Source organism: Gymnogyps californianus, chromosome 2, assembly GCF_018139145.2.
Source record: "Gymnogyps californianus isolate 813 chromosome 2, ASM1813914v2, whole genome shotgun sequence".
In the NCBI taxonomy this organism is placed as follows: domain Eukaryota; kingdom Metazoa; phylum Chordata; class Aves; order Accipitriformes; family Cathartidae; genus Gymnogyps; species Gymnogyps californianus.
Window position 1 is genome coordinate 113,794,296 of NC_059472.1, and position 14,632 is coordinate 113,808,927.

The window sequence follows — 14,632 nt, forward strand, 5'->3', positions numbered from 1 at the left end:
ACAAAAATAAACAGAGACAGGCATGAGTGTATTGTAATTGACTGTGATTTAAGAAACACTACACTTGCCAGAGGCACTTACTGGGAGGTATATAGAAATCTAACAACATGATCAGAAGGAAGCCAATGGCTTTGTTTAGGTTCCCATGAGCACTGTTTCGCAAATATAAGGCACAGTTTGTTATCCTCAATTTCTTCTTCTCTTTTTTTTTTGTGCGTGTGTTTTTGTCTCATATCTTTATTAGGCTTGGAAATCTCATGGGATGGAGACAGTTTTGTGGAAGTCATGGCTGCGCCGCATCTGAAGGGCAAACTCTGTGGTCTGTGTGGCAATTACAACGGGCACAAGCGAGATGACCTGATTGGGGGGGATGGGAATTTTAAATTTGACGTGGACGACTTTGCCGAATCCTGGCGTGTGGAGTCCAACGAGTTCTGCAGCCGCCCGCAGAGAAAACCTGTGCCCGAGCTCTGTCATGGGACCGTCAGGGTGAAACTCCGAGCTCACCGGGAATGCCAGAAGCTCAAAGCGTGGGAGTTTCAGAGCTGTCATTCAACGGTGGATTATACCACATTTTACCGGTAAGCGTGGCTTGCTGCGGAGGGAGATAGTAATTTACTGTGCAAGGAGAAAAACCACACAGTTGGCCCAGTTTCAGTAGCATTTAAGCACATGCTTTGAGCTGCTTTTGCTAAGAATTAATATACAGGCTTAGAGTTACATTATGATGAGCTCTTCTGAGTCAGGAATCAGAAGATGGTCCTGAGCTAACAGCCAACAGTGAGAAAGGCAGGCAGGCTTGTGATCACCTAAAGAAAAAGTACTTTTGGAGACTGAGGAGAGAGGGGGAAGAGACTTCAAAACATTTTGGTAAGCTCTTTCTGATTTCAAAATCAGCTGTAAAGTTGAGGCTGACTTTAATTGCTATTGCTTGTGATCCAGAGAAGTGTGTCTTCCCAGAAGCATTTTGAAAATGACTTTATTAAAGCAGGGATATTAAATATTACTAGTGCCTCTTGGATGGTGTAATTTGTGGGTTGAGAGTTTGAAAGGAGAGAGTTAACAGAAAGTTCAGTGCATGCCCATCCTGCTCTGGGAGCAAAGGAAGACAGACGAGGATCTAGAAGCCTTGTCTGCATGAATTCTTCAAGATTTTTTATCTTTAAAATGCTTCCAGTCTAAACCACAGAGACATCATTTCTGTTCTTTAATTGGCATGAGTTTATTTGCCCCTCACTCAGTAAATAAAATTGGCTTTTCTTTTGATTGCCTGACATAAAAGATAAAAGCAAGCTGAGTCACAGTTGTATGATGGCGGATGGAGCTGCCTGATCTCTGCGCTCCCAGCTTTCCCCACTTGCGCACATCTGCTGAACTATTGGGCTTATTAGGAAAAGCTTTCTAAAATGACTCCATTTCCCTTATGAATTGCCTTTCCTCCTCTTTTATAATGAGACAGAAGGACTTTTATCTACCCCAGCAGAATACGTCTGGGACTGGGAAATGCTAGAAGATGACACACAGCTTGGCTTGTAGTCTATGTGCTTCTGCACTTAGCTTGCTATAGTGTATCCCTGTGCTAGGAGCCTGGCAAAGAGTGAAGATTATATTGTGTGCAGGTTATAATACTTTATCTTTTCCAATGGCTGGAGGCACAGCAGAGAGCACTAGAGATGCTAACACACACACACACACAGCGTCTGTTGAATGCATTTCAGCAACATTCGCATCTCACTTCCATCGTCCTCTAAAGGTAAGTGATGACAATACAAATGGAAAACAGGCACGGAGAGATTTGTTTCATTTTGCAGTGGATTTTTTATCCCTTTTTTAAAGTAGCTCGTGATTAATTTAGTGCAATACACTTCCTGACACCACAGTGGAAAATGATTTATATTTTGGCTACAGCAGCCAGAAAAAAAATCTCTACGTGCTTGCACACAAGAATTACCGTAGAGCATTTCTGTTCCTTTAAAATGATGTCTTCTATTTTCATTGTCTAGGAAAGACAATGAAATCAAGCAAGTATTTAATTTGATTATGTCCTTTTGTAGAAAAGTCTGTTTTTCCCTTAGGAAACTTTATGTTGAAATGACCATCATATTCTGTCAGTAGTAGTTGTTCGTTTGCTTGCATTTAGATATTGCTAGCTGTTAGAATGCTCAGCTCTCAATACAGGAATTAAAGGTAAAATATAAATTAAAATTAAATAATTGTATTTAGTAGAATGCTACTTCTTGTTAGAAACTGACAAAGTGGTAGCAAGCAATTTATTCAATGACCATGGCCATTTTTCATACTAGGAATTCCTGCAAGGAGGTAATGATTATGGGAGACACATTCAAGAAAGTTCTGGGAACCTTTCTAACATGAATCTTTGCATATATAAATACGCGCATGCGTGCATGTGCGTGTGTGCGCGTGTGTGTATGTGTATAAATATGAGTACTTAAGAGATTTGCATTTTTCATGAATTTTTTTCAAAGAACCCATTGCTGGTGATGTACTTTTGTAGAAAATTTAAATTACCATTAAAAGAAATTTACATTAACATCTACAGCTTTTTACTGACGTCTTTAGAAAAGCATATTTAGTCAATGTTTTCTAATTTCAGGCTAAGTTTAAATAAATTTTTCAAATTCTGCTTTTCTAACTATGAACAAGCTTCTAGCAGTAAGAGAAGTGAAGAGACAGAATGGTAGGGTCAGGTTCTTTCATTCTTCTGTTCATGTGAAAGGGCCAGTTGAATCTGGCAAATCAGCAAATGGTTACGGGACTGGTGCCACAGCCAGGGGTTTGGCTACTTGGACCATGGGACTTGCTTTGAGAAACCTCGTCTACTGGGGGCTGATGGGGTCCATCTGTCAGAGAAGGGGAGGATCATCTTCGGTCATAGGCTTGCCAAGCTGGTGAAGAGGGCTTTAAACTAAAGTTGCTGGGGGAGGGGAACCTCAATCCATTCCACTCCTACCAGTTTGATGCCAGTGCCAGCAATAGATGCCCAGAGCCTGGAGAGGGATCACAGGTCAGCAGGAGAGCACCTGAAGAGCAGCACAAAGGAATTCCAGCCACTCCAGCCAGTAAGTCAGCTTCATTAGGGGCCAACCTAAATGCCTCTATACAAATGCACGTAGCATGGGGAATAAAAAAGAGGAGTTAGAGACGTGCGCACGCCTGCAGGGCTATGATTGTATTGGCATCACAGAGACGTGGTGGGATGGCTCCTATGACTGGAATGTTGGAATGGAAGGATACAGGCTCTTCAGGAAGGACAGGCAGGGGAGACGAGGAGGGGGTGTTGCCCTCTATGTCAGTGACCAGCTGGAGTGCATGGAGCTCCGCCTGGGGATGGATAAGGAGCCAACCGAGAGCTTATGGGTCAGGATTAAAGGGAGGGCAGGGACAGGTGACATTATAGTGGGGGTCTGCTACAGGCCAACGGATGAGGAAGACCGAGCAGATGAGCCCCTCAATAGACAGGTAGGAGCAGCCTCACGTTCACAAGCCCTGGTCCTCATGGGGGACTTCAGCCACTCCGATATCTGTTGGAGGGACAACACGGCAAGGCATAAGCAATCCAGGAGGTTCCTGGAATGCACTGATGACAACTTCCTTCTCAAAGTGATAGAAGAGCCAACAAGGAGAGGTGCTATGCTGGACCTTGTTCTCACCAACAAGGAGGGGCTGGTGGGGAATGTGAAGCTCAAGGGCAGCCTTGGCTGCAGTGACCATGAAATGGTGGAGTTCAATATCCTTAGGGCAGCAAGGAGGGCGCACAGCAAGCTCGCTACCCTGGACTTCAGGAGAGCAGACTTTGGCCTCTTCAGGGATCTGCTTGGTAGAGTACCATGGGATAAAGCCCTGGAGGGAAGAGGGGCCCAAGAAAGCTGGCTAATATTCAAAGGTCACCTCCTCCAAGCTCAGGAGTGATGCATCCCAACAAAGAGGATGTCAGGCAAAAATGCCAGGAGGCCTTCATGGATGAACAAGGAGCTCCTGGACAAACTCAAACACAAAAAGGAAGCCTACAGAGGGTGGAAGCAAGGACAGGCAGCCTGAGAGGAATAAAGAGAAATTGTCCAAGCAGCCAGGGATCAGGTTAGGAAAGCTAAAGCCCTGATAGAATTAAATCTGGCCAGGGATGTCAACGGCAACAAGAAAAGCTTCTATAGGTACGTCGGTGATAAAAGGAAGACTAGAGAAAATGTGGGCCCTCTCCAGAAAGAAACGGGAGACCTGGTTACTCAGGACATGGAGAAGGCTGAGGTACTCAATGACTTTTTTGCCTCAGTTTTCACCAGCAAGTGCTCTAGCCACACCACATAAGACGTAGAAGGCAAAGGCAGGGACTGGGAGAATGAAGAACCGCCCACTGTAGCAGAAGATCAGGTTTGAGACCATCTAAGGAACCTGAAGGTGCACAAGCCCATGGGACCTGATGAGATGCGTCCGCAGGTCCTGAGGGAACTGGTGGATGAAGTGGCTAAGCCACTATCCATCATATTTGAGAAGTCGTGGCAGCCCGGGGAAGTTCCCACTGACTGGAAAAGGGGAAACAGAACCACCATTTTTAAAAAGTGAAAAAAGGGAGACCCGGGGAACTACAAGCCAGTCAGTCTCACCTCTGTGCCCGGCAAGATCATGGAGCAGATCCTCCTGGAAACTATGCTAAGGCACATGGAAAATAAGGAGGTGATTGGTGTCAGCCAACATGGCTTCACTAAGGGCAAATCATGCCTGACAAATTTGGTGGCCTTCTATGACAGGCTTACAGCGTTGGTGGATAAGGGAAGAGCAACAGATGTCATCTACCTGGACTTGTGCAAAGCGTTTGACACTGTCCCACACGACATCCTTGTCTCTAAATTGGAGAGATATGGATTTGATGGATGGACTACTTGGGGGATAAGGAATTGGCTGGATGGTCGCACTCAAAGAGTTGTGGTCAACGGCTTGATGTCCAAGTGGAAACCAGTGACGAGTGGTGTTCCTCAGGGGTTGGCATTGGGACTGGCGCTGTTTAACATCTTTGTTGGTGACATGGACAGTGGGATTGAGTGCACCCTCAGCAAGTTTGCCGATGACACCAAGCTGTGTGGTGCGGTTGACACGCTGGAGGGAAGGGATGCCATCCAGAGGGACCTTGACAGGCTTGAGAGGTTGTTGTAGTTTAGGCCCAGCCAGCAACTAAGCACCACATGGCTGCTCCCTCACTCCCCCCACCCCCACGGTGGGATGGGGAGGAGAATTGAAAGAAAAAGGTAAAACCTTGCAGGTTGAGATAAGAACAGTTTAATAGAACAACACAAGGAGAGGAGGAATAATAACAACAATGATACTAAAAAAAGAGTATGTAGTGAGTGTTGCACAGTGCAGTTACTCACCACCTGAAACACCATGCTCAGCTCGTTCCTGACCCCCAATAGCGCTCCGCCCTGCCAGCTTCCCCAGTTATATACTGAGCATGACATCAGTATGGTATTGAATATCCCCTTGGCTAGTTCGGGTCAGCCATTCGGGCCGTGCCCCCTCCCAGCTTCTTGTGAAAATTAACCCTATCCCAGCCAAGCCCAGGACAGAGGTGGGCCCATGCGAACCTCATGAAGTTCAACAAGGCCAAGTGCACATGGGTTGGGGCAATCCCAAGCACAAATACAGGCTGGGCGGAGAATGGATTGAGAGCAGCCCTGAGGAGAAGGACTTGGGGGTGTTGGTTGACAAGAAGCTCAACATGACCCAGCAATGTGCGCTTGCAGCCCAGAAAGCCAACCGTATCCTGGGCTGCATCAAGAGAATTGTGACCAGCAGGTCGAGGGAGGTGATTCTCCCCCTCTACTCCGCTCTCATGAGACCCCACCAGGAGTACTGCATTCAGCTCTGGGGCCCCCAACATAAGAAGGACATGGACCTGTTGGAGCGAGTCCAGAGGAGGGCCACGAAGATGATCAGAGGGCTGGAGCACCTCTCCTACGAAGACAGGCTGAGAGAGTTGGGGTTGTTCAGCCTGGAGAAGAGAAGGCTCCGGGGAGACCTCATTAGCACCCTTCCAGTACCTAAAGGGGGCCTACAAGAAAGCTGGAGAGGGACTTTTTACAAGGGCATGTAGTGATAGGACAAGGGGTAATGGCTTTAAACTGAAAGAGGGTAGATTTAGACTAGACGTAAGGAAGAAGTTCTTTACTGTGAGGGTGGTGAGGCACTGGAACAGGTTGCCCAGAGAGGTTGTGGATATCCCCTCCCTGGAAGTGTTCAAGGCCAGGCTGGATGGGGCTTTGAGCAACCTGGTCTAGTGGAAGGTGTCCCTGCCCCTGGCAGGGGGGTTGGAACTAGGTGATCTTCAAGGTCCTTTCCAACACAAACCATTATATGATTCTGTCATTCTGTGATCTCCTCTTTGAATTGAATAGCTTCTCAGTTTTTATTCCCCAACATTACGTATTATGGAATTTTTCCATTTGAAATATTGCATTCTCAGGAGTTAACCTTTCTTGGTCATTCTTGCCTATATTATCAACATTGTCTCATTTTCATTATGCTGCTCTGGTAGTGACCTGCTGCTAATAAGAATTCTCAGAAATAGAAATAAACTCAGCAGGAACATTACGAATTAGGGTGTGTTTTCTCCAAATACCAAAAAAGGCAGCGAACAATGCATTAGAAACATTTGTCTGACATTGTGTTACTGAGGAGATTTCTGTGAAGACGTCTCAAATTCATTTTAAGTCTCATTCTTTTTACAGCTGTAGTTTCTCCTTTTGTTAGCCATCCAAAAAACATATACAGCAAGATTGTCATGATTGTTAGGTAAAAAGGATATGGTTAATGAGTAGAGATCTAGCTGTATGGTTGTGGGGTGAAGAATGGCTAACTCCTGAGCTTGACCTTGATAGATCTGTGACACCTTAGGAGAAATGGTTGTGCACCTTCCCTTAACCCTTTTTATGATGTTGTGACTTTGGTGACTTGTGTTTCTCTGCAAAGCGTATGGTAGAAGAAAGCACAATATAAGTGCACAAGAAAGGATTTTGAAATAGTCCAGACTGCAAACTAACAATTTTAGCATCTAATTTTATACCACTCTCTTAATTTTTTGTTTTGTAACTAGACACGTTTTATGGGCTTTCAATTGTGGTTTGTTTTGTTTAGTTTTGGGTTGGTATTTTTTGTTTGTCTTTAATGCATTGCTAGTTGTTCAGTACTCATGAGTAATACTCTAAAAATAACCCTTAGGGCTGAACTTTATGGAGGCAAGTTCATTAAGCAGGGAAACGATTTTGAATTTCCAGGAGATTTTGGTAAAGTCTGGGTGAAGAAGAGATTAGCAGTGACAGTCATCACCATTGCCACTTGTCTATTTTGATATTTTAATATGGCTAAGCATCCTGGATTAGTCCTTGCCAAAAAAACAAAAAGTTACCAAGGTTACTCAGTAGCAGGTTTTTAGAGGGGATACTTCGACCATGTATGCAACAAAGCTTGCACTCAGACTCCTGAAGCTGCTCTTGAGTATAAGCAGCACTAAAAATAGGTGATACCATCTGAATTTCTCATGCTGCTGTTACCAGAAAAAGCTCTATCACATTATCAAGAAATATTATGGTATTATTTAAGCTGTTGGATGAGGATTTGGGGAGTTTAGGGGACTTCAGGAGGGAGAAGAGGACTTTCCGTGCTCACCAAGCCCTACCCCATGGCTGATCTCATTGTGTATCTTCAGGCTGTGCTGGAGCAGGGGCCTGGAGGTGACTCCAGCCCCGGTGAGGCGAGGGAGCAACATGGCGTGGGGGGCAGGTCCCCAGTGTGCCCCCATGCCTGCTTTGCTCGGCCATGGCTGACACCTCTTGGGAGCCTCCTTGGGAGGCACAGGAGCAGGCAGCTGCAAACGGGTGCTGGGACCGCAGTGAGAGAGGCACAACAGTGCTGCTCAATACAGGGACAAGTTGGGCTGCAGGAGACACCGTCAAGGAAGGCACAGGACTAATACTCCCAGTAACACCTGCCCTCATTAGCATCCGTGGCTTTCTAGTAGGTTTTTTTTAATAGTTTGGTATCGCCAACAGATTTCAAATGCGACATCAACATGATATCACTGTATCCCCCATCTATAATACACCTACACAGCAGGTGAGTTCATCAGTGACTAGTTAGACATTGCTCAAGACTCTTACTACTGCCATAACTTTGGAAAAATATTCAATGTCTTGCTTTTGCCATGCAGTAGATTTTCCCATTTGAGACTGGAAAATTTGTGCTCCTAACTCTTGACACAAGTCTTTTTATTGTTATTCTCTTCCTATTATTATTATGTATTTTTGTTATTGTTGCTATTATTATTACATTTTTAACAGACAACAGCATACCAAATAATTAATTACTCTTTTTCTCTTTTGTAATTGCCCTAAGAGGTATGTTTTTCTCTCAAACACTTGAATTTAATCATGTTCAGTATTTTATGGCAAGCAGTAATTAACATAGTAATAGCCTCATTTGTTTGAATCTGTTAATCAAATACATTCAGGAATTGCAAATCTACTTTATTGCAGTTCTTGTCTTAAATGTTCCTTGTGACTGTGCTGATATTACTCCATCTTAGCTCTCAATTAATCAGTTAATGAGTTTCAGTTAACCAATTAACTTTATGTAGTTAACTGCTGCAGTCTTGCAGTTTTTCTAAAAATTTCCACTTAACTAGAGAAAATATTATTGTTTAGAGTTAGAGCATAAATTGCAATATTGTGTAGGCCATCAGCTCCCTGTTATTAAGTTTCACAGATATGCCATGAATGGCTGCAGAGAGCATGTGAGCTGTAGCATTGCTAAGTTAATTAAGAGCTCTATTTAAAAGATGGGGACCAAGGGTTTGTGGCTTTGAAGCAGAAGGTTTGAAGGTTTTTTTCCCTGTTAACAATGATGTCCTACAGCTGTAAAATTCATGTGGTTATGCCCCTATGTTCACTCAGCAGGATGGTGCAAAAGAAATGTAGGCTGAAGAATGACTTCAGAAAAGCCCGTTTCAAGTGTTAAAGGGGTGGGTGGAACTGGGATCTCTGGAGCCCTCTGTTTGCTGCCAAGGGTGCGTATTGCAAAATTCTCCCCACGAGGTTTTCTGGTCCTTGCTGTGCATGTGGGCACAGCAGTTGCCTGCGCAGCTCCAGCTGAGGCTGGGCTGCTCCAGGGCTCGTATGTGGTGTAACTGAAGGGCGGCTGTAGCTCTGACCGCTCACCAGGGTGACTCCTGTCCTGGCTCCTGCTCCTGCACCAGCCTCCACATCTGTCTTTCCACCCACCCCAGGGCAGAGCTGGCCTGTTCCCTCCTTCAAGACAAGCCTGTGGTGTTGGCTCGAGAAAAGGACTGATGGCATGAAGTGGCTGGTACCCTCGCAGACCTGGCACAGAGCAGGGGCTGTTGCTCCCACTCGCCCTCGTGCTAAGGCAGGGATGTTCCTGCACCTGTCAGACCGCCTGCCCAAAGCTGGCCCTGAGTCTGTGTATTAGCAGCAGTGTAACCACAACAGAGAGGAGCTCAGGATGAAACAATTCACTCAGCTTCTTGGGCAAATTGTCACTGAGCAGCTGTACGACCCAGGGAGCTTCTGGTTAGAAAGGAATTTAAAAATACTTGAAATAATAATTGTATTTTTTTAAGCAAATCTGCACCAGGACTTGAGTTTCCTATGAGTTAGATGCTCCACTTTCCAGCCTGCTCTGTTTAGCATCTTTGAGTCTTCCATCCATTTGAAGTTACCACTGGAGCTTTAGTTTCTTGCATTGTTAAGTGCTTAATAATTCAGGCTTTCTGTACAGAAATACTCTGCTTTATATCATTCTACTTATACAAGGTGATCCTTTGCAGATCTGCATTGGAGAAATGCGCAAAGGACTAAGCCTAAATGGGTAGACACTGGGAGAGCCCATGTTCCCAACCCTTACAAGAGCACTGGTGCTTGGGAACACATTCTCCACGCATATCTGGCCGGGCTGCCTGCTGCCTTTACTTTATGCCCCTATACGAATCGACATTATTCCCCAAACCACTTCTAAATGTCAGCCTGTGCATCTTGTGTAAGGCCGTGATGAACTCACTGACATATAGGTAAGAGGCACCGTGACTTACACTGCTGGTGACTGACAGTGCTAACAAATGGGAGAAAATGGACTTCGTAGTGCACATGATGCACTTTGGGATTTCTAGCAGCAAGCATCAAACTTTGCTACCTATATGCTGATGGTAAGGAGTACTGCAAAAATGCCACATATACATAAGCCTATAGATCACCACTGTTTTAAGCCTCCTCCTTGAATCATCTTTTTCAGCTGATGTAGCCAAGGGTGAGTGCAAGCTGCCAGAAAAATACTGTTTAGATTTAAGGATTAGAAGTTTGGATTTGGACAAATAGGTTGAGTGGTCAGAAAAGATAAATCTGAAGCCAAGCTGAGCTCACTTATCTGCAGATCATGATTCCTCATCATCTTTCCCCACACCCCTGCCCCTGGTGGGGTATTTTTCACGTAACCAAGCCCTATCCACTTGTGTCTGTTTAGAAAAGTACCTCAGGAATTTGGGGCTAGAAAACATTCTTCTCTTTGTATCGGTGGTTATTACAGCTGTAAAACATTGAAGCAGTGCCAGAGGATTCACAGATGTCTCCTTTCCTGTTGAGGTATTGGGAATGGGGGGGGATGAGGGCGGAGAGGGCTCCAAAATCTGACAAGACCGTGGTGTTGGACAGACACCATTCACCTGGGACCATCCGTGGCTTGCTTCCAGCCAAGAAGCGCATGCTTCCCTGAAGACGCACTTTGTGCTTCCCTATATGGAAACGTAATGATTTTTTTTTTTTTAACAAGGAAAGATTTTTTAATAGGAAAACCAGATGAAGCAGCATACTATGTGATTAAAACCCAGGGAAGTTTCCTTTCTTTCAAAGGATGGCATGTCTGGAATGTGTTTGGTTTGCTTACCTAATTACATGATCACAACCCTACCTGACGCTGTACTTTTACACTGAATGAGATGTTATTTCCTACTGGTTGCAAGTGTGATATGAGGCTCCTTTTCTCTCTTTTCCAGGAAGGAACTCATTTTGTGATTATCATGCATGCAGGTATAGAGAGACTTATTACAAAAACCTGCTTCTGCCTAGTAAAACTTCATTTCTTTCTGGTTTATTACCTGGCTCAATGAAATTCAAGTCAGGTGTTTCATAACCAAATACTGTCTTCCTGATTGCCCAGTGTCTGACAGATGTAAGACTCTGCATGTGAAAATGTAAGGTCAGTTTGACTGAGACAGAAATGATCCTGAAGGATGGTAGGAACTATGGGGAAGGGAGGAGAGATGGAGACATCTAACAGAAAAGCAGGGTACCATAAATGCCCTTCTCATTTGTCAATATGGACTGCATTCTCAGAACTTGTTGTTCCTGGATTAACTTTAACAGAGGTTTGGTAGGATGGTTTTGTTTGTTTTTCTACAGTGCCTTGGAATCATGGGATAAAATCCTGATTCATTGAAGTCAATGGGAATTTTGCTATATTTGGGCGACAGGTTTTCATCATTGTGACTGTTCCTGTCCCATGCAGGTTTATTACACTAATCTCTTGCATCAGGTAGTAATCCTTGCTTAGCCTTCCCACCATTTGCTGTACCACAGACAATTTAAGAAAGCTTCAGCTGGTTCAGAGTCAGTGGGTCCATTCTTTACTGGAGTAGACAAAATGAAACGCATTCAGATCAGGGCTCCCAGATCGTGTCTGCTTGCCACTTTTTTCCTAGAGGAAATCTATGGGGTGGCTTTCCAAGGCAGAATACCTAATTTGTCTGGCCACAGGCAACTGAGAGATCCTTTCTGTGTTTCACTAACTTGAGTTCACTCATGGTTCTTTCTTCTTAGCTGTAAGAAGTTTGTAGAAAAAGCCTGCAGTGCTATATCTGCTGTCCCTCACATTTTTCAAAGCTTATCTGATAGGCTTTTAAACATGCCCTAGGCATAACTTCTTTAATATAGAGTTCCCCATCTCAAATATCCTTATTAAAGCTGCAATCTTAAAATGCCACTGTTTCACAGTAAGCATGAGTGTGCCCTAGGACTATCATGGCAAAATACAAGCACATCCCTGTTGCATACACTAATAAATATTTTTGGAAAGGGCCCTTTCACATTCTGGAAAACACCCCTGATGTTTCAGTAATATAATACAATGCATGATTTTTAAAAAGAAGAGGAGAGCAGGTGTGAGGAGGAACTGGTAGAAAAGCAGAGTGATATCCTCCCTTGTGGAAATGTTTTAAAAGACGCCACCTGCCATTTGGTGCAACTTGATCCATTGCCAAAGCAAAAATACTTGCTACACTGAAGTATTCTTTTTAGCTGCGAAAATAAATCCCATTTTTTTGAGAGATGCTATTCAGAAAAGTTGTCAGCATCATCAGAGGAAACCACCCTATGTCTCTTTCAGGTACCGCAGAATTTTAACTACAGCTGCTACAAAATCCAAGACCTCTGTTCGATCTCATTTTAATTAACCTCTAAGACATGTTCACAGCAGGGCTTTCTTTGCTAGTTTGTTTTAATTTAATTTTAGCTTTTTATGTTTTAAGCTTTATTGCAGTATTGATTTTAAATAAAATCCAGAGATGCTTAGCTGATGGTAATACGTCTATTTCCGTGAATAAATAATTCAAGAAACCAACCCATCGGATCTCATATTCTGCCTTGGGCAGAGGCTAGCAAGTGCTGCAAGGAAGAGGAAACCACCCATACTGTAGCTGGCCAAGTGTGCCATGTCATATATGGTGGAGAAATCCCTTTCAGGCCCCTGAGATGATCAGTTTACATCTCATAGCATGAAATTTTCATTACCTTTCCTTTAACATGCATAACTGCAAAGCTACTCTATTTCAGCTCCTATTTTAAGCCACCTGCAGTATATCCTGCCTAATTAGACACACAGCAAAGATGAACGAGGGTGTTTATAAGCAGGCAAATGAGACGAATTTGTGGGAAACATTTTAAAAATAAGCTTAACCTAATCCTCCTGTTATTCTTATGAGTTCATTTATGCTTCTGGCAGGATAACCAGACAAAGCAGGACGTGAGCTGTGACCAGCACAAAACTTTTCTGTAGAAAGTTTGCCTTAGGAAGGTTTTGACAGCTCTGAGCAGCTTACTGAGCTTGCTCTCACTGTCGTTCGGAAAGCTGACTTGCCACATGCGAGGGGTCCATTCTAGAGGCTTTATATGGGTTAGATTTAACTGAAAGCTTTCTTGTGGGTGTTTTTAATAGCTGAAGGTTTTTCCTCCAGTTTTGCTATTGTTTCCTAAATCTCACAGGGCATCCAAAAGATCTGAGGTGTTCCCAGTCTTTGAGATCTCCAGGGACCTTTGCATTATGTCAGCTTTTTAGTAGCTATCTGTGGTATAAAGTAGCAATCTGGGGTAAAGGCAAATCTGCTCCTCTCCTGTCCGTCCCCGTAAGGGCTCGCTGTATCGATAGGCATGTGAAGGTCCCATACTCCACACTTGCTCTCTCAAGTGTGCAGAGTGCTAGTGTGTAAAGCAATTAACTTCTGTTAATTACTCAAGCCTCGTTTTTCCTTCAGTCTTCACAGCACATGAAGGAATCAGCACCTCACATTACTGGTGATTTACGCAGCCTCACAAACAAGCGCAGCACAAGCCGTTTCGGGAGGCCTCTACTGCTGCCGTTCAACCTGCAAAATATTCGCTCGCTGGGCAGCAGAGCACTGAGAGCAAGACCAGATCGAGCACCAGGTGCCGGCAGCATGATGAGAGGCAGGCGCAGCCCTTGTTTAACTGCGAGCACACGGGTCCTACACAGCCGTATGTGGCAGGGCCAGTGCTGATGAGGGCTTGGGACATGACAGCAAAAGCTCATGGTCCCCCATGGCAAATCTTGGCACCTGAGGATTATTGTACCCTAGGGCATCGCAACACCAGAGCAAAGAGCAGATCCGTGGGAAGTAAGGCGAGAATGGGTGGAGGTACTTGTGCTTATACAGGAATATGTATTTATCCATCTCAAATATTTACCATCACAATACCTAATCATGGGTAAGGTACGCGGCACAGGCTGGATGCATGGGTATGTGTGTCAGGTTCACCCACCCTTTAAACTGTTGAGATGCCACTTAGAAACACATGTATGTGGCTCTGCTCTTGTAATTAACTCTGTCTCTGGTGGACTTGTCAGAGCAGGCATAGACTTATGCTAACATGGTGAGGTCTCAAAACTGGAGATTGCCAGTGCCATCCTGGAGCAGGGGTAGAACTAAAATGCCACTGGATCCAAAATACACCATAAACCATCCCTTCCTCACCCAAAGGGAGCAGCGGGTTATATTTTCACCCAGACGGAGGGCTCTGCATGTGTGAGAGCAGGTGCTGTCATTTCACCTCTTCATCATGATATGCGGAGGATGAGAGGATTTAAGTCTCTCCCTGACTCCCCCACTTAAGCCAGTTGAAATTAAAATTGGTGGGGAATGTGCTGGGAATACTGAAGGGAGTTGGAGCCATATGTTTTCTTGCATTCTTGGGTACTCCTACAACTAACATTCTGTTTATATAATATTCCTGAAACATAAAAGCTAAAATAAATCCAGCATGTG

The 14,632-nt window shown here is 44.4% G+C and overlaps 2 protein-coding genes across 2 annotated transcripts in view; one reads left to right on the forward strand and one right to left on the reverse strand.

Annotated features, from left to right (window-relative positions):
• LSM5 (LSM5 homolog, U6 small nuclear RNA and mRNA degradation associated) overlaps positions 1 to 14,632 on the reverse strand; it is a 756,742-nt gene that overhangs the window by 610,072 nt on the left and 132,038 nt on the right. The window lies entirely within an intron of this gene.
• The window catches only part of BMPER (BMP binding endothelial regulator), a 150,922-nt gene that overhangs the window by 102,451 nt on the left and 33,839 nt on the right, over positions 1 to 14,632 (forward strand). Inside the window, exon 13 of the mRNA XM_050915812.1 lies at positions 245 to 581. Within this exon, the coding sequence (XP_050771769.1) occupies positions 245 to 581 (337 nt within the window). The remainder of the gene's footprint in view (positions 1 to 244; positions 582 to 14,632) is intronic.